Source organism: Cygnus olor, chromosome 2, assembly GCF_009769625.2.
Source record: "Cygnus olor isolate bCygOlo1 chromosome 2, bCygOlo1.pri.v2, whole genome shotgun sequence".
Lineage (NCBI taxonomy): Eukaryota > Metazoa > Chordata > Aves > Anseriformes > Anatidae > Cygnus > Cygnus olor.
In genome coordinates this window covers 58,926,839-58,950,562 of record NC_049170.1, presented here as the reverse complement: position 1 = coordinate 58,950,562, position 23,724 = coordinate 58,926,839, and the positions used below count along the sequence as shown (strand labels likewise).

The 23,724-nt window shown below is 42.7% G+C and overlaps 1 protein-coding gene across 1 annotated transcript in view; it reads left to right on the top strand.

Annotated features, from left to right (window-relative positions):
• BLVRA (biliverdin reductase A) overlaps nucleotides 1-23,178 on the top strand; it is a 31,247-nt gene extending 8,069 nt beyond the window's left edge. Inside the window, exons 2-7 of the mRNA XM_040548892.1 lie at nucleotides 10,398-10,525; nucleotides 12,250-12,369; nucleotides 12,976-13,073; nucleotides 14,458-14,565; nucleotides 15,253-15,424; nucleotides 20,957-23,178. Of these exons, the coding sequence (XP_040404826.1) occupies nucleotides 10,398-10,525; nucleotides 12,250-12,369; nucleotides 12,976-13,073; nucleotides 14,458-14,565; nucleotides 15,253-15,424; nucleotides 20,957-21,230 (900 nt within the window). The 3' untranslated portion in view covers nucleotides 21,231-23,178. The remainder of the gene's footprint in view (nucleotides 1-10,397; nucleotides 10,526-12,249; nucleotides 12,370-12,975; nucleotides 13,074-14,457; nucleotides 14,566-15,252; nucleotides 15,425-20,956) is intronic.
• Nucleotides 23,179-23,724: the final 546 nt, after the last annotated feature.

Sequence of the window (23,724 nt, the reverse complement as noted above, 5' to 3'; positions counted from 1 at the left end):
GGTACTTTTTCAAATTTTAATGGAAATTGAGAGCTTCAATTGCATTTTTCAGGCCCTACCGAGGAGTGGTAGACTGATAAAATGGCAGAGGTACTAGCCATTGCATGAATCATTTTTAAGATTACAATGTTATGCAAAGCATTATCTAATTTTGAAGTCATCTTAATCTAATTATAAAACAAACTATCAGTCACTACCAATTTATCTTAGAAGAGTGAAAACACTTTTCTAGGGTAGGGGAAGAGAAAGTCAGCCAAAAAATACACTTGCCTGGCCAGCTGCAGTTATCTGACCAGTTTCAGACAATGTGTATGTTGTTTGCTCTAAAGAGAATGTAAGGCAGGCCTCTGGTGTTACGAGTTGAAATGCTAATGATGGACACAGGGTTTCATCAACCATGGTATATCTTTATGGTGACTGCAGCTTGTAGCAGGAGTGCTGGCTTTTTGCTTTGGTAATTCTCAAAATAGGTCAGCTTGTCACAGAGCTGGGATGCAGTGACCTTTGGTGGACCGGAAGATAGGTATCATCTATTGGGTTTAGTCTGTAAAGATATTAAAAGAACATGCTGGTGGCTGGTATGTACTTTGTTCTTGTGCCTACTAATATTACAGTTAGCAGCAAAAGCTCTTATTTCTTAATGTACTTGTGTGAGTATTCTCATTTATCAATGGGATTACTCATGATTAAAACTAAGCATGCATATCATTCCTTGTAGGGCTAGGATTTCAGATTAATTCAGCAGCAAGAGAAAGGAAATAAGAGTTTTCTTAATGTTGTACTTTATATTGTATTGTTTTAAATGGATATTTGAATACAAAATGTGGTTATAGCCACCATTCTAGATGTCTGATCTGTGTGGGATTTCCTGCAGCAAACAAGAAGAACAGAAGCTGTAATGATATCAACTTCTTACATTGCATTTGTCATCAGTAGGTCTGAGGGTGCTTTGTGGAAGAGATTCCCCTTCTGTGGAATTGGGAGGACTGACAGGGAAGGGGATGCAATTTGCTTGCTTTAGATCAACCAGCAAAATTCTGGGAGAAACTAAGAATACAGCCTGGAAATACAGCTTTCCTGCATCTCCCTAGCCTAGTTCTGCATTTGTTATGCCCTCTGAAGAAGAGTGCTTATAGGAAGAACGACGGTAACTGAGGGGTAGATGCAGTACTTGAAAATATATTTCAGAGCATTTTTTCTGCTGTGGTTTATCATCATTCAGTTGTTTTGCAGCAAAGGCTTGAAAGCCACTCCTGGCATTGAAGTTAACCTGCAAAGCACTCTTGTATCTATCAAATGAGGTGGAGGCTGTGCGTCACAGAGCCTCTTACCTCGGTAGGTGAGACAGTGAAAACAAAATGAGCAGCACAGAAAGGGAATGGAGTGCACTGAGGTTACTTGGCATTTCCCATGTCACTGCCCTGTCAGCTATACCTCTTGTGATTAGCTGTGAATAAAGCTTACCTGCAAAATGCAGGTGTGGATGTGTAGTCTTCCATTTTTTTTATTTATTTATTTTTTTTTTGGTAGAACATGGAAAACTCAATTTTTGGAAGTGTAAGAGTCGGCACAGAACAGTCTTTGTAAGAAAGAGGTATTTTGAAAGCGTCTCAGCAGTTAGTGTTCAGCTGCCTAGCTGTGTGAAGACTTTGGCTTTATTGTCGTTCAGGGAAGCTGGGGACACAGATGGATTTAATGCCTACATGGGTGCTAAGCAGACAATTGTTGGAAGATGCATTTTGGGGGAAGGGTGAGCAGTACTGGTGTTTCATGCCATTTTTTTTTGTTGAGTTAGGATTAACTCAGGGCTATTTTCTCCAGCCTGTGTTCTGGCACAGATGAGAATTTTAGCAATAATATTGTTTGATCCAATGAAAAAACAGGATCTGTCAATTGCTGATAGCTCCATACCACAGCTCATTCTCCTGAATGTTCATCTAAAAATGGACTTCACTACAAATAAATTGACAGTTATCTCTGAAAATATTCTTCTCCTTTTATTCTACTACCATGTACAAATTCACTTTCAAAAATTTTTCTAGCACATTAAAGCCCCAAAGAAACTTTTGGGGCTGGCTCTCTTTCCGTTAGTCATCTACTAATCAGCCACAGCCCTTTGGTTAAGTAATAGCTGTGATGAGGCTGCAGTTATGTGGAATTGTTTATTTACCCACCAGAAGTTTCACAAGACTCTAATTCACTCCATAGTATTTCCTGGAAACTCAGCATTGTAAGGTGGTGGTGTTTTTATGGCTTATTTTTATAAAATAAACACTGGAGCCCTTCATGTCTTCCTCTTAATTTTTTATTTTTGAGTGCCCAAAGGCAAGCTCATTTCTTTCCTGGGTAGCTTCAGCATTGGCAGTATAGGTATATCCGAAAGGAGTTTGTTGCCTGTAGAAAATAGCTGCATCAAGCAAAGCATTTACCCATGGCCCACCATTGAAACTGGCCATATACAGCACTACTCTGACCATCCTCTGCCCCCCCCAGTTGAAATAATATAATTTATCCCATGGCAGGGTTACAAACAAAATGAACCAGATTGAGAACGACTCTAGTTTCTTTGTGCATCTCTGTCTCTGGGACTCCATCTCAGAAGTGTTATTTGCCTTGTTTTTTCTCTTCTGACTCGTAACCAAATCTGAACCATAAAGGGTAACTACAGATGGAAGAAGGGCAACTGGACAAAATGATTATTCATGCTCACACATGCACGTCACAGCACTTCTGATTCAGTCCTCCACTGGGTGGAATATGAAATGTATTAGATACAGCTTCTTCCAATATGTTGCACAGTCTTATGAGTTTTGTGAAACGGTTTTGCTGCCAGTATGGAGTTGCAGGATGTGGAGAGCAGCCTCACCATGACGTGAGTCAGGACAGCTGTGGACTCAGGAGTTGGCAGAGTTAGCTTGCAGAAGTATGTTTTAATAAAATTTTCCTTTCTACTCAGGTATTAATTCTGGAGACAGTATATCAGTTACAAGTGCGGTCATTTATTATTAACTGTCACTGCATTTAGTAAAGGTGTTTGGCACCTGTAACACGATGCCTGGCCAGATCTCAATAGGAATACATCAACTTCAACCTTGGCACCTAGCTGGAAAACCAGATTTTAATCAGAAAGCCTGGGCAAACAAGCCGACATAAATGTAAAATGATACAGATGTGTTATTCAAATGGCATTTAAAAGCCAGGAAGGAAAGCCTGCCCTGGCTGTTTCCAGGGTACAGTGGTGCCAGTCAGGATGAAGGACCGTCTTCTGATGGCAGGCCGCTGTGAGAGTTGGCATCCCAAAGCTGTAACTCTCCTACCAGACCCTGTGTGCCTGCCAGGAAACTGCGGCCTAGGCTGCAATAGCCAGAGAGAGGGTTGTTAGAGATGGAGATGGAGGCAACTGGGGAGGGTTGGCTGTTACCAGCAGCTCAAGGACAATGTAAGTGGTTGGTCTAAGACTGTTAGGTCTAAAATTTTTCCTCTGAAACATGTGGACTGTAAATGGGCTTGGCAGGTTTTAGAGAGAATTTCTCCATGGCTCTCATTTTACATTCATTTCATTCTAGAGGGAAGTAATGAAGTGACGGTGTTGGGTGTTGCCTTTTTGACAGCCTCTTTCTTCCAGCAGGACTTCAGGTTAAAGCTAAGGCAGAGCAAAACCACAAATTTCCACTCTAGCACGTCAGTATTCAAACAATTGTTTTCTTCATCTCCATTCTGCTTTTTCTTCAAATTATGCCTTTAGTTAGGATTGTTGAAGCCAGTGTTGGGACTACTTCAGGTCTACTTCTAACTTCTACATACTCTGTATGTGCTGGAGTATTCCTTAAGCATGTGCAAAAGTTAAAGTGTGTAAGTAGGTCCCTCTGGAGCAAAGTGTATTTATGCCTTTGAATAATCTGCTAGATTGGAGTATTTGTGCAGCTCTTCCCTTTTCTAAAGAACACCAACAAAAGCCACACTGTCCAGCTTCTGCTTTCTCTGCTCCAGGCAGAGGCGTCTTGCTGTGAGCAGACAATACGAGAGTAAGACGTGGTGGTACAGGCGGTAACATGTACCAGCATCCCAAGTACAGCATCTGCCAGGGCTGGCAGATACCATCTGGGTATTTGAAATAAGAGATGTAGGGCTGGAAGTGTCCTCAGTGTTTCAACTTGCCCATTTTACAGTGACTGCTGTCGTCTGTCCAGGGTTCCCTTAAAAATCTCTATTGAGGAAAGTACCACAACCCTTGCCTCAAGGCTCTGCTGCTGTAACAGCAAAAACATTCGCTGTGATGTCTAATGACAAGTCTGGTGCAAAGGAAGCTCTGGAGAACTTCCTCAGTCCAGCCTGGGTTATGTTAGGAGAAAATGCTGGGCTAGATCTGAAAGCCTGGGAGGGACGGACCTGGTGCATCTTCGTGTCATCAGGTCCAACCAGTAGTGGGGCTGAAAATGTATTCCCAGTCAGCACACATAGAGCACACATGTATACCACATATACACGTGTACGTGGCTGGCCACACAGATCACAATCAGGCACTCGGAGCACTTGTATAAACACAGCACCAGTGGCCTCATCCTGCTCCTCTCTGGCTGAGCAGGATGGAGGTCTGCTAGAGATAATATATATACATTTGCATACATCCACCTTGTACAAGGTGGATCCCTTCAGCAGCTGGGCTCAGATGCTCAGCCTGCCCGGTAGCTGTCACTGTATCCCAGTCTCCCCAGTTGCTGGCATCTGTGCGTATGAATTCTCCCTTTCCCCTTTACTCTTAGCAGGAGTGGGAGCTGGCTGCATGTCACTGGTGATTGTATTCTGTGTTTGTAATTGGTAGGAGGGACGTGATAACTTGTCAATACTCTGGCTCTAGAGAGTTAAAGATTTAATGTAAGCAAAGATATGACCGCCTATAGAAGGGGACACTGGAGAGAGTGAAAATTCCCAAAGAATAACTGTGGAAATCAAATGATTCAACTATTGAACATGCAAAATTGAATTAACCTTGAAAGTAGTATTTTCAGATTAAGTACTTGTATGCGAGGTTTCTGCTTCTCTTAAGATATGTGTGGCAGTAGTGTGGTAGTCATTTGAAATGGCACACTTAAAAAGATCAGACTGGAATTGTTCCAGGAAAGCCTCCCACATCAATATTAAGGTGATACTAGTACTGCAGGTGACACTGAAGGCAAAATGTTTTGATTTCTGATGTGATTCACTCATTCATACCTTTTGGAAAACTGCTGGAAGAACGTGTAAGGCTTTACTGAAATACTCAATACGTCATGGTACCTGTCCCCATCCTGTAATGTCTAGACATGGCATGAAAAATATTTCATAAATATGGAGATAATTCTTAAGTTCTGGCTGTTATCTTGCCTCTGCCCTGGCTTTGCATAGCCTTAGTGATGTTGCACAACATGGAGGTAAGGTCTCACTTCCCTAAAGCCTGCTTCTCTGTGAGTGTTAGCAAGTTTTTTGAGATGTAAGGGCTGAAGTCCTGCTGTGATTGCACAGGGGAGGAATTTGCTCTGCGACTGATCCTTTTGGGCAAACTCCATTGCCTGTTTTGCTGCTGAATATTCCTGTTTTACTGCTAAATTTTCCAAGAATACTTAGGTATAGGGCACATTTTGCTACAGAGTTGTCTAGATCTATCCAATGGAGGAAACAAGAAGTGCAAGCACAGAAAGCTCCACAGAAAGCAGGGTGGTGATGGGCTGACGATTTATGTGTGGCATAAATGAGCCTCTTCAGCTAGATGCTTTTCTTGGCTCAACTTCTGTGTCATGCAGGGCTCCTGGACCAGTCTGCAGCCACCGAGCCCCTGGTTCAGAGAGGACCCTTTGTGGGGGCTGGCAGGGCAGCCTGCAACCAGGCCAAGGTGGCTGCTGCTGGGTGGTGAGGGGCACTCTTCAATCGCAAGCAGTGAGCACGAAGAACATCCCTTCCTAATCTTCTCACCAGCCCCTTTGCTTTCATACAGACTGTTAGGAGGGGCGAGGGTAGAGAAAAATGCTTTTGGATGCTGGCTGATATACCGTTATATCACTTTTTGGATATTTTTTTCTGAGCCTACAGGAGCCAAGGTTCAGCAGCCTTGAAATCTTTTTGTCAGAGCTTTAACTGAGGTCACGGGTTTTAAGAAGGCGTGGAAGGCTGGCACAGCAGTTTGTGGTTTGGGTTTACCCTTTCATCATTTTTGTAATTGAAAGATAACTAGCTGTTATCCTAGGGTAAATGTTTGAAATAAGGAGTAAATTTTCATTTATTCACCTGGACTCTTAGATGAATGTCCTTTATTCTCTCTTCTGGTTCCTGGCAGTTCCGCAAAACATCTAATTTACCTTCCTCACTGAGCAGTTTCACCATTTGTTGTGGGAGCAAACGGAGGGTAATAAAAAGCAGCAGCAGGGATGCAGACATGGTGATTTTTTCTCAGCTGCATACATAAGCAAAGCTCTGCAATGCACATTTAGTCAATGTCTCTTTCTGTGTGAATGCTGTATTAACCTGCAAAACCTTGATGAGCCCGTGACCTGGGCCGAGTGGCTGGTTGCTGTGGCAACAGGTTGCGTAGTAACAGTTTTTGTTCCTGGGTTGAAATCATTTTCTCTTAAATTTGACTTTTTGGGAGGTCAGAAGTTAGGCATTGGATGAAAGTAGAAAACCTTTTCAAAGGAGAAGCAAAAAACGTTGATGGTCTGCAAAACGTTCTTTGTTTGTGGCAGTGGCAGAAAATAGTCAGCCCCCTGAGCTGCTGCACTTGGGTGAAGTGGCACACCAGAAAAAAACAGCAGTTCTTGGAAACAAGATGGCTGTAGGAGCTTCAGGGGGGATCTATCTGCCGTGCGATTCCCACCCCTAGTCCTGCTCAGGGCGGTAGGCAAATATTAACAGCTTAAGACTCCAGTAACCTTGAAATTTGTGAACTTAAAATAAGTCCCTGATTAGCTGTTCTCCAGCTGGACTGCTTCTAAGCCACTGTTAACTGGGTCCTGACCTACACTGGAGCCCTTTATGAATCAAAATTTTAAGGAATTACAACCATACGCTTCAGAAGAGCAGTTTTTGTCCTTTTGGTGGATCTGCTTGATGAGATCCTGTGGGAGACTGCCCTGGAGGACCTAGAGGCCCAGTGTGCTGAGAGCAAAGCCAAGTGTGGCTCAGCACTGGCATGGATCAGCTCCTGACTGACCTCAGACACAAAGCCAAAGTGCATGGAGGCAGAAGCTGCAAGGGAGTACGTAGGGGGGGCACTGAGACAGTGCCTAAGCTTGCAGGGACAAAGCTGGGAAAGGCCAAGCTCAGCTGGAGCTGAAGCCAGCAACAGGAAGGGCTTCTGTGGGTCTGCTGCTCCACTGGATCAGGGGCAAACAAAAATGGAAGGCGCTCAGTGCCTTTTTTGCTTTGTCTTTCACTAGTAAGGCCTGTCCTCAGGCCTGCCAGGTTTCTGAGTCTACTAACAGAGCCTGTGGGAATGTAGCATTACCCACAGCAGAGACAAGCAGGGATGTGGCTCTTCAGGCAATTGGTACACCTGTCCCAAGTACCAGGTGTCACTGCAAGGCTACTTGGTGATCAGAGGAGGTTCCTGGTGGCTCGAAAAGGACAAGTATTGCTCTCTTTTCTTCTAGGAAGGAAAGAGCGAGTGTCCTGGGAACTGTGGGCTAGTCACCCTCACCCCAGCCCCTGGGAAGACAATGCAGCAAATTCACTTGGAAGCCATCTCCAAGCACGTACAAGTTATTCGTGAATGGCCAGTATTGGATTTGCAGAAGGCAAATTGTGCCTGATCAATCCAGTTGCCTCCCATGATGAGAAAGACTGGTGCTGTCGACAAGAAGAAAACAGTGAATGGTTTTAGGCTTGACTAGCGAGGCCTTTGGTGTGTGGTCTCCTGTAGTAGTAGCCTTATGACCCATTTGGTGAGATGTGAACTAAGTGAGCTATAAGGTGGGTGGAAAACTGGCTTAAAGATTTATGAGCTCTGACACAAGGTTCAAGCAACAGCCTTCGAATTTGCACAGTCACTTAGTGTCATCCCACAATGATTGATATAACAGCCAAAATTGTTAAATGCTGTTACTAACCACCTGGATGATGGGATGCAGTTCAGCTTCAGCAAATCTGTGAAAAAAAATCAAAATAAGGCGTGGTCAAAACAATATAGGGCAGAGCTGCTAGTTAGAGGGGCCTGGGCATGCTGGAGAAATGGCAAACAGAAGCATCGTGAAGTTGAGTAAAAGACAAATGCAGAGGTTCTCCGTGTTTGGGATAGAATAACCCTGTGCGCCAGTTCAGGCTGGGGACTGCCTGGCAGGAATGCCAGAAAGTGCCTTGCAGATGATGGTGGGCAAGCTGAATCTGTCTGTAGTGCAGTGTAGAGGAGATGGAGCCACATGTTTTTGGGAGATGAGCAGTAAAATGGCAAAAGGCAACACAGGAAACTCTTGAGTAGATATTAGGAAGTTTTTGCTGTGAGGGTTGTCAAACACTGCAGGAGGGGCCCTGGGAAGCTGCTGGATTTCAGTCCCTGGGTTTGATCAGAGCTCAGCATGGCCCAGATGCAGCTGGAGGGGTTTGAGTCAGGCGACCTCCAGGGGCTCCTCCTAGCTGAGATCATCCTGCAATTCTGAGCTGAATGGGTTGAAGAGAAAAGTGGATGTAGCTGAGAAGCCAGCCCAGAGTTCTGTGTGTCTGTGGAACTGAAAAGGGTTATGGGGTTAAGCTATCCTGCTGCCCTCCATTTCTCTTTCTCTCTCTCTGAACCCTGTACATCTCTGTTTCCTCTTTCATTTTATAAATGCAGTCATTTTATATGTCAAATATTTGGTAAAAACATGCCACTCTAATCCTCCCAGAGAGCTCTTCTTTATATTAAACATGTCACTTGTACACTCCCAGCACGTATGAAGAAAGGAGAGTTCAGCAGTGACAGGAATATATATATATATGGAGGCAGAAGCTTAAAGAAAACCAAAATCTAGATATGATGTGATTGGATAGGGGTTTTCTTTTATTTATTTATTTTCTTTGTGCCAGTTGATGTAGTTTCTTAGCAGCTGTCAACTTTGTAGCACTGTCAGAACAGTTATTCAGGGCTGTGCTGCTGCACTGTGACCCATCAGACAAGGGGCACAGGGAGGAGTCGAGCTGTCCATTTAAGTCTCAAAAGGGTTTGAGTGGTGAAACAGCAAAAGGTAACACAGGAAACTGATGAGTAGATATTAGGAAGAAGTTTTTGCTGTGAGGGAAAGAACTTTGTGCTGGGGCTGTGATATACTACCTGTTAAATATAGGTCTGAAGACGAGCCTTACGACATGCTGAACCATTAGACCACGTTTCGATGGGATGTGGGTGAACTCAGTAGCCTATTCATCACAGGTAGTGGAAGTGATTGAAAGTGAAGGGGTTGGCAGCAGCAGGAAGAACACCGAAAGAGAAGAAACAGAGTATGAAAGGAAGCTGCGGTAGGATGGAGCTAACAAAAATGCAGAGAAGCTGACTTGGCTTGGTTTTAGGCTGTTCTTGTGTAAATCTTAAAATTACTTTACAAAGCAGTGCTAGTCCTTGGGGTGGTGGAACAGTGCTTTATTTGAGGTTTGAAAGATTACACCAGTTGCCTACTGCTTCAACATATCAATGCAAATCAGAAAACACGAGAGTTTATTACCAGTGGCCTGGCCATGAGTGTGCTGGCTGGCTCATCCTCCCTATGATGCAACTGCAGCAGGGTTGTGCATTTGGGAGAGGTAAATCTTTAGGACATGCCTGCTTGTCATTAAGGAGATCATAGAGCTTTCTTTGTGCATGGAAATGTCAAGCAAGCATCTTGACCAAATTATCAGATGGTTGGTTCCATCTTGACACTGTATGACATGCCAGCGGTTACACTGCAGGGGGAAAGATGTTCTTTGCTTCCTGTCTTAAAGTATTTTGGCTGTGCTGCTGTGCACTGTTAATGGCCCTATGGCAGCCCAGAGCAGGCTGTGTTGCAGATGCTCAGGAAGTCATCAGGCTTTATATAAAACTCTGCTGGGTTTGCAGAACCTTTTGGCTTCTTTCCAGCATGGAAGCTATGTTATAAATAGAAAAATGTCTCACTTTTGAAGCCTGCCTTCCATCCACGGAAAGGAAGGACTTTGTGCCAGGGTTGTGATACACTAGCTGTTAAATACAAGTCTCAAGACTGGTCTTACGACATGCTGAACCACTTGACCACATTTCAATGGGATTTGAGTGAGCTCAGTAACCTATAGCATCACATCTCTTTTAGCTACTTGCTGACATCTGAATAAGGTTTGGCTGTATGAAAGCGGGGTTAAAGAATAATCCATCCTCCCAACTCCCCTCCCAGCTGTTCCTCTCCCTGGTAAAATACTTTATTTATTTATTTTTTTTTTGTCAGATTAACAAAATGTTTGGGACTGTGGTGGTTGGAGTTGGAATTGCTGGCTTAGCACGGATCCGAGACTTGATGAACCCGATGCCTTCCAGCCCTTCTGAGCATCTGAAACTCCTTGGATTTGTATCCAGGTTAGAAATTTCCTCTTAGGATGTGTAATATGTATATTGTAATGTTTCTTTCTTCTGGTGCGTGTGCTGTTCCATATGGAGGACTAATTTGATGGAGGCAGGGAATGAATAGTGGAAGTTTTCTATTTCTCTTATGGTGAGGGCTGTCTGCAAAGGGGAGGTTTATGCAAATGTGTCTCTCATTCTGAGTGGCAGCTAGGAAATGAGTACAGAAGGCTTTGCAGGAGAGAACAAATAGGCTACCTTAGAGAGACACCTTGCAGAAATGACTCTAAAATAAAAACTGAGACCTTCTCGCTGCAGGATCTATGTGATAAAAAGAAGTGCAGTTCTGTCTGGCTGAAATTTTCTGTAGGTTCAGGATGTACAGACTTAAAATATTCAAACTGGTGAGCTGATGTCTGTATACAACTATAGAAATGTTTAAAAAACATAAGAAGGTTTGCGAAGTTTTAAAATGTTTTAAAAATAAAAAGTTTCATAAAAATATTTATTGCAAAGGTCCTCACACTGCAACTTCATCATAAAATTCTTTTTTTTTTTTTAAACCAAATACTGAAACTGTAGAAATCTTTAAAGAAAATGCTATAATTTAGTATTTACAGTAAGGTTGCCTGTCAGAGAGCAATGTTATTTTTTTTTCTTGATAGCTTGGAGCAATAGAAATTTAATGGGACTGTTATGCATATATCTCCCTCTGAGGTATTTCTGCCAGACCATCTGCCCCGTAACACCAAAGCATAAAGGTTTTAAATAGTTAAGTGGTACATGTATAGATCTCAGACCATGCGTGTATTTTTTCCAGCTATATTTAAATCATGCAGTCAGAATTGTTTGAGACTGAAAGAACCCATTAGGTCATCCAATTTATCTCCCTGCCAGATACTCTCTTGGTTCCCTGATGCCTTTGCTAGTGCTACAGCCAGCCTTGAATAACATTAAAGATAGGGTTTCCACTACTTCTGTTGAGAAACAGTGCTGTCAAAATACACAGTTCACAGGCAGCTTGCTTGGATATACTGCCTTGCTCTTTGCATTCCAATCAAATGCAAACATTGCCTGTCTTTCTTCTCAAGTCCTGCTTGTGGCATGCCCTCATCCCCTCTGTCATAACACTATCAAGCTGTCTGCTCTGTTTGCTCCAGTCTTTGTTAATGAAAAGGGCAGGTGTGTGTTTCATTTTCAAGTGGAGATGCGCCCAGGGTGTTGGCCAAGAGAACCTTCCCTTTAGCACTGACACAATGTGTGTGTTGCAGACCATGAGCCATCATAGCCAAGCATCTGCTTTGTCACTCTGCTGCTTCTCTGTGCTGGTTGTCATTGCATGTGGCACTACCAACTCAGGTGCTTTTGTCCATGTTGTGCAACTTGCTGGGGAGAAGTTCTGCTACAGGTGCACTGTCCTCTTTCAAGTTACTGTTTTAAAAACTGCTATTTTATTACAATGCTTCTAAAAAAAAACCAACTTTGCTCTTCAACAACTGGATGGTTTCTGTTCTGATGCTACCACCTACACCCTGACTCATCTGTTCTTTTGTGTGCTCCACTTCTGACTGTAAGTGCTTTGCTCTTTCTGGATCACAAGCTTCCTTTCTTCTGCTTTGGTTTGGCTCAGTAGGACAGAGGTCCATGGCAACAATTTCTAAGTGATGCTTCACAACATGCAGTTGGGAAGAATGGACTGAAATACTTATGCTCTGGTTTTATTTATGCTAAATACACAGGAGAAGTTTTGGCAGTATTAATGAAGCCAAGCAGATTAGCCTGGAAGATGCGCTGAGAAGCAGGGAGATCCATGCAGCCTTCATCAGTACAGAGAACAGAAGTCACGAAGAAACCATCAGGTATTTTGAGTTGCTTAACCTGCTGCTTTCCCTTGTCCCCACCTTCCACATTATTTTAGAAGCATAAAGGAGCTGTGTAATGCTGTTGCAGGAAAGGATGTAGATACCTGAGGAGAGACTGGCAGACTAGAAGCCTGAAGTAAATGATGGTGACTTCCCTAGAGTAACACACAAGCCCTGGAATAGAGTCAGATTTAAGATCCATTAGTTTCCCTAGTAATTCCAGTCACATACCTATGGGTCTGTGTTTGATATACAGGTATCTTAAAACAAGATTCAAAGCCTTTCCTCACAGATTATGTAGCGGAAGGGCACTCCAGTTGCCCCTCCAGACACTCAAATGTCTGGGAGTTTAAATTGCAGTGCTCAATGCTTCAGCATTTTAGCAATTTGCTGTAGGTGAGTGAGGGAATTCTGTGGAAAAAGCAGAATTGAACTCCAGCTCTCCTGGTGTTTAAGCCACCACACCATCCTTGCCAGGAGAGTTGAGATTTATTTCTGTCACTACGTGTTTTGCTGACTGTAGGAATGAGAAGCAGCTAGCACAGTGGAGAGAAATTATTATGGTAGTATACTTTTTAAAGAGTGATCTTGTATCTCTTTCAGAATGTTTTTAGAAGCTGGGAAACATGTCCTTGTTGAGTACCCCATGGCTTTGTCTGCAAAGGCGGCCCATGAACTCTGGGAGATGGCTGAGCAGAAAGGTAACGGCATTTGATCTCAAGGCTGTAAACAGCATTACCTGTTGGGTAGCACCAAAGGCATAAATCGCAAAGGCAGGACTTTCCAGTCTACTATTAGTTATGATATGCAAGAGAGTATGCCTATCTCAGAGATGTGTCAATCTAGGATTTAAGACGTGTGCCAATGGGGTAATAAATACAGAAATGTCAAGGCGAAGAGTAAAGTATGTCTACCCTCACTAAGGGTCTCAGCTTCTGGCACTAATAATGTTGTTAAAGAGAAGTTCTGTCACAGTGATAGTAAAGCACTTAATGAACGTAGCCATTGAACTCGACACCTCTCTGTCCTTTCTCTCCCTGTAAATAAAACTGGAAACAGCTCCACTATCTTCTAGTGTTTGTGACATGCTGTTTGCACACAGATGCTTATGTTATTGTGGCCCAGCAAGGTGTCCCTGTTTGAAAGAAAGCTTATCCCCAAGCAAGATCTTTTTAATTGTGGAAAGCATATGGTCCTATCTCTGCAGTACCAAGGGTGAGAAGCTGGCAGTTTGGCTGAGGCCAGTAAGTGGGGATGTCTGGGACTGCAAGAAAAAGAACAGTGCTGGACAGGAGCAGAGTGCAAATCATTTGGACAAGCTGCACTATTTATACCACTGCTTCTTAAAAATTTCCTTTGTGACTTTTGTCCTAAAACACCGGAGGTATAGGATTTCTGCTTTGCTCTTTCCTTGCACCAACACCACTTACTGCCTTGTCGCCAGCCAAATGGCTTTCCATTGAGCAGAATTTATGCCTCTTCTCTTGAAGCAGAAGCAGCAACTGTCAGCAACCTGAATTGACTCTTCTGGAAACCTTCCAGAAAAACACAGAGTGAATGAGGGCCAGATTCAATGCATATTGGATATCCTTTATTCCAGAGTAGCCCAATTAATTGCAATGGAGGAGGTACTCCTCAAGATATTGTTACAATCTGGATCTAAGTATTGTGCTATGGTGTTTTTTTTTTTTTTTTCATCTTCTTTCCTACTACTCTGGGAAGAAAAATGCAGAATAGGGAGGTATGAGGGGAAAGAGGCCAAGAATTCATTCATCTTTTACTTTGAATACTAATGTTTCAGCTTTAGTTGGGTATTTGGTTTCATTGCAGTTTCCATTAAACATAGTTACTACTGCTACTGTAGTCACTGCATTTATTATCTCCTGAAAAACATGAACTCATGCCTTAGCACAGGGCCTGTGTTTGCTTTTCCTCCTAACATCATTTTGCCAACCATATGTGTGAGCATTTTTAAGTGAACTCCCACTGGTGGATGGTGAAGCCTTTACTGCTTAGATGTGCCTTTGATTCACACAGAAAACTCTTATTTAATCTGGCCTGATTTTTTCCTTTTTTTAATGGTAGATAAAGTTCTTCATGTGGAGCACATTGAACTTCTGACTGAAGAATACAAGCAGCTGAGAAAGGAAGTGGCTGGGAAAGACCTAGTGAAAGGAACATTGCATTTCACAGGTCAGTAGCTTGCTCCATGGGGATGCCAGCCCTTCCAGGCTTTTTGCGGATCTTTTAGATAACAGTCCACCTATAAACTGACTAGACACATAAGTATCAGTTCTGTATGTTTCCATGAAATTACAGAACTGTCTAGAAAACACCTTTGCCTTAACAAGTGTCGTCAATGAGTTGTATGCTAATCTTTCTGCTACGACTGGTGAAGAAAACACGTCTGTACCTTGTATGGTGGAGGGAGTATTTCTACATCTCTCCTGTGCTTTGGTGGTGGTGACCAGTTCCTTCATTTTAATACCAGTATGAGCTCTGAGGAAGTGTCCCAATTTCCAATGGGGACATTTAGTCTTTCACAATCATGTTTTGCCGCAGAAGAAATGGGAGAGGTTTTTGAGCATTTTTTTTCTCCCTATTCTGTTGCCTTGTGAATCCACAGACACTCTCCTGCCCTCAGTATGTCCTGAGGGGCTTGTTGTGTATGTTCTTTGTGCAGCCGTCTCTGTCATAGCTTGCCAACTTGATCCATTTCAAGGTTGACCATGTTTGTTGACTGCCTGTTCAGTCCATCCACTGATGGCCTTCCTACACCCTGGTCTCTAAACCTGCAACACAGTAGTTTCTTCAGCCTTTCCTATGCAGAGTGCATTATTCTTTTCCATTTCTTAAGCCTTTCTATTGCTGTTGTAACAGGTAGTGTCCTTGATGAAAAGAAAGCAGGATTCCCAGCTTTCAGTGGAATTGCCCGATTGACTTGGCTCATTGACCTCTTTGGAGACCTCACTGTTACTTCTGCCACCAGAGAAGAGCAGAAGGATACGAATTATTCCCGAATGACTGTTCATTTTCAGACAGCAAACAAGAAGTGAGTAATGACCATGGCAGCAGGTGAGCCAGCCTGTTCAGGTATCATCTGCAGGAGTTCGGCATCATTTTTTCCTCTTGTGGAAGTAAAGTAGGTTAATACTAGCATGAAGGTATACACAAGACATGAAAGTGTTTCCTCTAGTAATCATGGTAGAAAAGAGCCACCACCAAACAATGTCTGTGGAAGAGCACAAGAAGGTTTTAAAAGTTCTTTCCTGATGCCTGAATGTAGGAATGGGCCCATAATATATGTCACCAGAAAAGGTGTTCAGAGGCAGGATGTTTTTTGTTTTGCATCAGACGTTCTTGTTGTATGTTGAAAGCTAACCCTTCTTGAAAGGTTGAAAGCATATGACTGTTTGAACATATAATGCACTAGTTGTAATACTTAGCTTATAGCACTATAATGCTTACACTGTTATGTAGTACTAGCTGAAGGTTAAGAGAAAATGACACATTTGGGGCAAAACTATAATGAACCACAGAAAGGCCAGAATATGTTTGCTCTTGACTAATGCCTAATCTGTAGTCCTGAAGATTCCTTGATTTTTCCTGAGCAGGGCATCAGTCTGTTTCCCATATCTTGTATTTTTGCTTTTGTTGCACTAGTCTGTCAGACTGTGAGTACACGAATCCAGCAGCTAGAATTACTTGTAATTTTGTCTAGCCGTTGCAATATGACTTTCTTACAGAAAACCCTTTCGATTATACATTTTTTTAACAATGAGTTAGATCTCCTCTTTATTATATGGTAACAATAACCTTGCTATAAACTAGTACATTTTAAGAGCCGTGCTATAAAATATACTTTTAAATATTTCATGAGCGTGAAGTAAGTCGTCAGTGTTCCATTCTGTGTTTTGAGTACTCAACCTGATCCACAGTATGGTGTTGTATTTTGATGGAAACTCTCCATTTTGGTAATTGTGAGCTATCCTCATGGAGGTCATCTCCTCTCAGGTAAGCTGAAGTTGAAGTAGTTTGAAGCATGATAGAGCTGCAGTGTGAGAATTGTCTGACATTAAAAGGTATAGCAAAGCTTTTCCATACAGTGTGCTCTGCCCTTATAGACATATGAGAAGACTAGGGAGAGCAGGGATGACCCCATGGAAAAATATTCTGGCCTCTCTCTGTTCATAATAAATTACCCCTTTTTGGTTGCACATATGTAGAATTACTTATTCTAAATACTTAACACACTTAAAAATCCAACAAATACTAACAAAGATGAATGCTGACTTCTACAAGAATTTTAGGTAAGTTTTTGGTTAAGAAAAAATAATGACCTGAAGAACTAGATATTTGGGGAGGGAAAAATCAGGGCTCATTTGGACTGTTTGTCTCACTGCAGGTCTGAGCTCCTGCACAAGTCTTTTCCAGTTTATTACGGGATTAGCATCTTGTCTTAGTGATCTTTCTTTCTCTTAAATAAAAAGTCATTTTCAGTTCCTCCTAAATGTAGTTATGAGAGGACAGAGCTTCATATACCAGCCCTGTTTACCCGCTTAGCAATTTGCCAGTAACAGGAGTAGCTGTAAAGCTCTGTATAGAGTGAGATTTTGAACTAATTCCAGCAGGTGGAACTAGTGTGTGGCTTAAACATTTCCCTGGCCGGCCTGGCTCCTAGGTAGTCCTCAGTTGCCATGTCGATATTTGCTGGGCGCAGAACCGTTTTTGGATTTTTCCTGGTCTACACAGCTAACATCTACCTGCTTTTCTTAGCCCACTGCCACCTATGCATGTGGGTCAGTAAGTGTTTTGCCACCATTAGTGTTTTAATGACCTCTGGGACAGTCAGTTTTATGCCTCTGGGATAATTTACGCGGGCTGGAAAGTTACATAGTGTTCTCGTGTGCTGTTCGGCCGCTAGGCCGTATTTCCTGCTGACCTTCCCCCATTGACGTCAGTGGAGTTAGAGCAGTAGGGAATTTGGCCCACTCTCCATCAAGTGAAGTCATAGCCCGGCAGTAATGATGGCATTGTCAGAGCTCTTGTGTGCTTAAGTTGTATTTTGCTAAGGGATGGGAATGGTCTGCACCTTTCCTGAGTGCTAGCCCACCGTAAATGCACCAACCTTGAGAAATCAGGTTAATTCAGCCTACTTTCTGCCTTGGAAAATACAGCAGGTGCAGAGCGCAGCAGCCTGCGTTCTGCTTGTTAAGCAGGGATTTGTGCAAAGGCTATGGTCTGACCCCGCTGCAGAGCCTGCACTGGCTGCTGATCTGTCTCAGGGTGGATTTTGGAGGTGTGTGTTAGTTTCCAAAGCCCAGCTATCTGAGAGATGACCTCTGCCTCTGTTGTGTTTCCAAGGCAGTTGAGCAGACAGTGATAAAACGTTGAGCAATCCAGGAAAAGACAAACCTCTGCTGACAGCACGGCTGCAGTTCTTGTCCTGGTATTACAGAGCTTGGATTCAGTAAATGTCAAAAATGGATTTTTTAGCGCAAGCTGGAAAGATAATGATCTTGGCAACGGCTGTTCTGATGTTAGCTAGGACTAGGGTCTAGTTCTCATCTGAGGTAAAGCAGCCCTTTTTGATTGCTTGGTAAAGAAAAATTACTGGTATTTCCAAAGATGTTTAAAAGAAATGGAAGACATTTTCTGAATACATATTTTGACAGTAACCATTTGAAATTGTGTTTGTACTGAGATTGAAGCTTACAAAGTCTAATAAAATAATTTCAAGCTCAACATCCAAAAAAAAACCACCATGTAAAACATGCTTTCTGCAGCAATTGCTGCATGAAATATTAAGCTGAGTGGACCCAGAATGCTTTCAAGCATGAAACCAGTTTAATTCTTCTGCAGGTACAAAGAGCGTTTTCTTCATTTTAGTTTATTCAGTTAGTACAGTCCAACCAGTGAGGCTAATCGACATTTGAGGAAACGGGGAGTCAGAGAAGCAGAAATTCACCTATTTCAATCTGTGAATAAAATGTAGCTGTGAGAGCTCTACTGGTCTAAAATCTGGTAAGACAAAATAACTGTGAAATGCCAGTGTGGTTTCTTCACCGCAGATAGTGCTTCCTTTGTGAAGTCAGCATAAAAAGTGGTTTGTTAGTGTTTGGTTAAAATTTCTTTTTCTTTCTTAACTGCCCAACAAATTCAGTTGTGGCTTTATTTAGCTACCAAAAATGATTGGTTTGTCATTTCCAAATAAAGCTTCTAGATAACTAATTGCATCCATGACCAGATAGCGCTTTGATACAAATCTTTAATGAAAATGGATAAATTACCTATTAAAAAACAGCAACCCTATTAAAAAAATCATTTTCTGATATGAAATGCAAACCTGTTTCTTAAGCAACGTAATTGCTTAAATAATATGTAGTCTCGCAGCATATGTATCTTCATAGTAAAAAAAAAAAAGAAAAGGAGGGGGCAGACTAATTTTAGTGTAGAAGTTTGTAGCTCAGAATTAACATGTTTTGGTTACCAATCAAGTAGAAGCAACCTCTCTTTGGGAGAATAACTAAAAGCCCAATCACAGAAGAAGATAAATCTGTTAGTAAAATCAGCATTTCCTGCTCACAAATCTAAAGCAGTCATTTTGGTCACTTCGATTAAATTCTGTCTGGTCTGTGTGATCATGCTTCTGGTTCACTGGCTCCCTGGTCATTGATATGCATCTGCTCTAGATCTCCCCAGGGAGGTGACCCCATCTTAACATTGCCTGTTTTGGGTCATATCATGGGCTCCCCACTACTACACGGTGGAGGTCTTTGCCTATATCTGCCCAATGGTTTCTACACACCAGCCTACCTGAGACAAAGCAGCTTCAAACAACAGTGGCCTGAACCTTCCGTAGCTGTTTGGTAGCATAAGGACATAAAAGCGGCTGCGTTGCATCAGAGCAAAACCAGCTAGCTTGGTGGCCTTCCTCTGGCCATGATCAACAACAGACACCTCAGGGAAGGAGAATGAGAACACAGAAAGCACCAAGTGGTACAGCCCTCAAGCACTCTTATGGCCTGCAGCAACAAGTAGCCTTAGGACTTCCTGAAACACAAGGTGCCAGTGGGGATTTTCTTCTGTGTGTTTTTTTATTTTTTGCAGGCTATGATTTGGGTCCTTTTTTTTCCCTTCTCTACAGTAGTTTAGTTCTGTTCAGTCAGGTTCTTCTGGCCAGGTTTAATTTGTACGGGGTGTGTGTGGCACTAAGGGTGAGCAAAGAATAATTGATACAATGATACGAATATAGAAACTGGCTCCTAAAGCATAAAAGATGAGAGGTACAGAATCATTAAGCTGAGTGCTCTGAGGAATGCGTTCAGGGTAGACTGACAAGGACTTTCTTTCTTGATCTAATGATATTGAAGATTTAATGGGCATTGCTTGGAGACAGAATTTATTCTTCCACGCTATTGATGCCCTCATAATTTGTGAATGGCAGACTAAAGTGGGCCATAAAGGATTGTGGAAAGGCCATCAATAACCGAGTGCGAAAAATAGTGTGCATCTTCTAAACACAGGCAGTAGTGGGTGCTGATGAATTAGCTGCAGAAAGGTAATGGCATGGCATAGGCAGTTGAGAAAAGAGCAGGAAGGGGGATTATCTGTGGCTTTTGCTGAGGACCATTCCTCAAACCTCCTGCAAGCATTTACTGTGTGGGGCCAGGGAATCTGATAAGACCCCTGCAGCAACACAACATTTTCCATGGCTTCTCTTTCCTCAGCCAGCCTGGGAAATTGGGGAGGAACATGTGGGGATCTGCGAGCTGTGCCAGTCAGTAGTCGGCAGCACCACTGCTTGGCTGGGCAACTGTGGCTGTCACGTGGCATAAGACAGGATGGTGCTTTGGTTAAGAAAGATTTGTCTGAGAGTCTATGTAGCTGAAACAGGCAAAATTGACATCATTTGGCTTAATCTTCAGGATTGACTCAGTGCTTACTGGTTGAAAAGTTCAAAGAGATTACAGACGCTAGTGTCTGCAGGAGTGAACTTGCTGACTGTCCAGCTCATCCTAAAGGAGTGGAGTTCTCCAGGCAAATACTTGTCCCAGGCAACTTCCCTTAAGGAGAACTTCCCTTAAGGTGCTTGCACAGTAGCACCTGGATCATCATTATGTGTGTGAGTGATGAAAGTGTGTTCTGGCTATAGGAATTACTAGACATTGAGGGCCTTGCAAGTTTAGCTATGGTTAAGTCATGCACAAAATATTTGGATGTTTAACTGCACTTTTCAGCCAAGTCCACAAATGAATGAATGAATTAAAATTCCCTGTTCCCCATGAGATGGCTAGAGACTGTTGCCTACACCTTGTGCATAGGGAGAACAGAGATGGAGAGAGCTTAAGTGGTGTGCTGAAAGCCATGGCATTAAGCAGTGGCAGAGTTAAGACTGTTACCTGGAGTTCAGCTCCATAACCACAAGAAATGTTGGTAAGAACATGTTAATTTGAACATGCAATGACAGAAATTTAAAATTTATTAGGGCATTTTTTGTAAATACTGAGAAACAGGCTTAAAGTAGAACTGTTGATTCATTTTTTCATAAGTACTCTTTTCTTTCTCTGATTCTCCACATTAGACCTCTGACTTGGATTGAAGAAAGAGGACCAGGGATGAGACGTGAAAAGAAAATCAACTTCTGTTTCACCAGTGGTTGCCTGGAGAACTTCCCTCAAGCCCCAAGGTCTGCTGTGGGTCTTTTCATGCAGGATCAGAACCTCTTTGCCAAAAAACTGCTGGGCCAGGTATCCAAGGAGGAGCTGGCTGCCGAGAAATGGCGAATTTTGCGGTGTCTTGACCTTGCTGAGACAATCCAGCAACACTGTGAACAGCCAGAGAAAATCTATTCCTAAGGCCGCTCTTACAGAAGGAGGAATGGGGCAAACAGGAAAGCTTTAGGTCTAGAGTTCAGTGTTGCCATCAAGCAGTTGCTGTTTCTGTTTCATTACATTCTCTTTGACTAGATGTGATACCTAGGCTCTCTGTGTGGGCTGGAGAGCCTGGGCCATACCCTGTGCCTTCTGCTGTTTGCTGGAACAAAACAACATGTTACCCTGCTCCAATGCATTGCTGTCCTTACAGGCAGGTAGGAACCTAGCAGCAGCAAGCTTTCTTGTGGTTGCTCCCGATCAATTCAGTTGGAAATGTCCCTGAGGGCAGATCTTGGAGGACTGCAAATACTTGACATGATTTTCCTTCCTGTGGATTTTTTCTCCTCTATTTAGGTATGTCTGAAAATGAGAGACATATAACATTACCTAGAATGAAGTTTTAGATGAGTTTTCCACCTCTTGAACTTGTGCCACCACAAGGTATTAAGAAAAAATAACTAATGTGCTCCTGGAAATAGTAAAATTCATTAAAAATAGTGATAAAATTAGAATAGAACTGTAAAAAATGGAGCAATTTACAAATATAGCCATGCAATTATGGAGTATCACACCTGTGGGGATGGGTGTTTAGCATTTTACAGTAGTCCCAGGGTCACATATGAAGACTCTGTCATTTTCCTAATGAAAAACTTTGAGGAGTCTAAGCAGTGCACAAAGCTATTAACGATTTCTGTTTGCCTTTTACTTTCTAATTACAGCATCTGCCTATGCTCTATTAATATAGCAGCAAACTTTGGTCTGCACAGTTGTTCTTTCAAACACACAACCATCACGTCTTTACTACATTATCACTTCAGCAATTTTTAATGAGGGAGCGTATGTGTTATGAATGTATACATAATTAGAACCACTCAATACTGATTGAAAAAGGTCTTCCTTTATTTCAATCATGTTCATTCAGAAGTTGGTTATAGTTCAGTTAGAGTTTGAAATGGGAAAGGAAAGACTGCAATTTTTTTCCAAATCAGATTTTAGGAGCAGTTAGAGCTTGATATGGGAATGCATACGAGATTTGTTTAAATTTTTTCTATCTGTTAAAATCAGCGAAAAGCCTCTTACTGACTCCAGTGGATTTGAAATCCCTGTGGGTCGCCAGCAGATCTGTGCAGGCAGACCATGTGCTTGTTCACCCAAAGGGACACACCTTCCTGAGCATTCACAGCGACTTCTTTACCAGTGTAATGGACGTTGCCTGGGCAGACCTGATGCTGTACGAGTGGGAAGGATTTTATTCCGATGGCATTCATGGCAAAATACAAAAAGTCCATATTGGATCAAAGTGAAATTAAAATCTGTTGTGTATGTGTATCTGCTGTGTGTGGCAGCACACAAGATTTCCTGTTTCTTGACAGACTCCTTGGCTGTGAATGTGGGGTGAATACCACTTGCCAATTCACAACGGGTAGTCAGGGAGGGATGGCAAAGGCAAGGGAGACTTCGTGCTCCCCATCTGTAAGCACAAAAACTGGCCCCCAAGGCTCTCTGGGCCCACTCTGCAGTTACTGGCGAGGGCTGTAGAGCGCTGTATTCCTCCAAGGAATAAAGAATAAATTCATGGGAGTTCTGTAGAGCAGCAGCATAACCATGCAGTGAATCATCCTCTGGAAGATGCCTGTTTCAGTAGCGAGCACCTGGGGAAATTAGCTGTTTAATTTGAGCTAGTGGAGGCAGGTTCTGGGTATCTGTGCTCTCCTCCATCCCCACCGTTCCTCCCAGTGAACCGGCTTGCCTTGCTGTCTGCTCTGCACTTGGGGGACCCTGGAGTGTTAAATTGCTTTTTCTTCAGCACTGTGAATTTGCTGATGTACCACCATGGTTTGTATACAAGAGCTACTGGATGTCAAGCTTCAAACTTATATAGTGTTTAACCAGATGTCAAATGCACCAATAAAAGGATTGGAGCTCTTAATCGTTCCTTTTAGTTCCCGTTGTCCTTCATTAGCATTTCCCATTGTCCCACTGCTGAAAATGTCTCTGCCTGAACCGGTTCTTTTCCTTCCTTTCACTCCTCAAGCCCTGTGAAGTCCTGCCAGCGACTTACCACGCTGTGATCCTCTTCTAAAACCCCCAGCTGTCTCCCTCTCCTGTTTCAAAGTTTTGAATACAAGCATCCTGGGGTTGGTGACCTTAGCTCAACTTGTGATCCCTCCCACAAAATTCCTGCCTGTCCAGTCCCGGTCTGACTCCTGCCCATAAGGGCAGGAAAATTTAAATCCCAGCTGGACACTTACAGTTTCCTATTCAAAGACTGGTGCATTTGAGTGACCTTTTGGAGTTTCATAAGTATAATCTGAAATGGGTTTTGAAAGGGGTTTCCTTGTGGTTCAATAAATAGCTTGATAGTAGTAGAAACGCTATCAGAAGAGTTTCTCAGATAGTATGTGGCACAATCTGAAGTCAGCCAGCTTATAGGAGTATGAAAAGGTAAGTATGAGGTGTGCGATGGGAAGGTTCG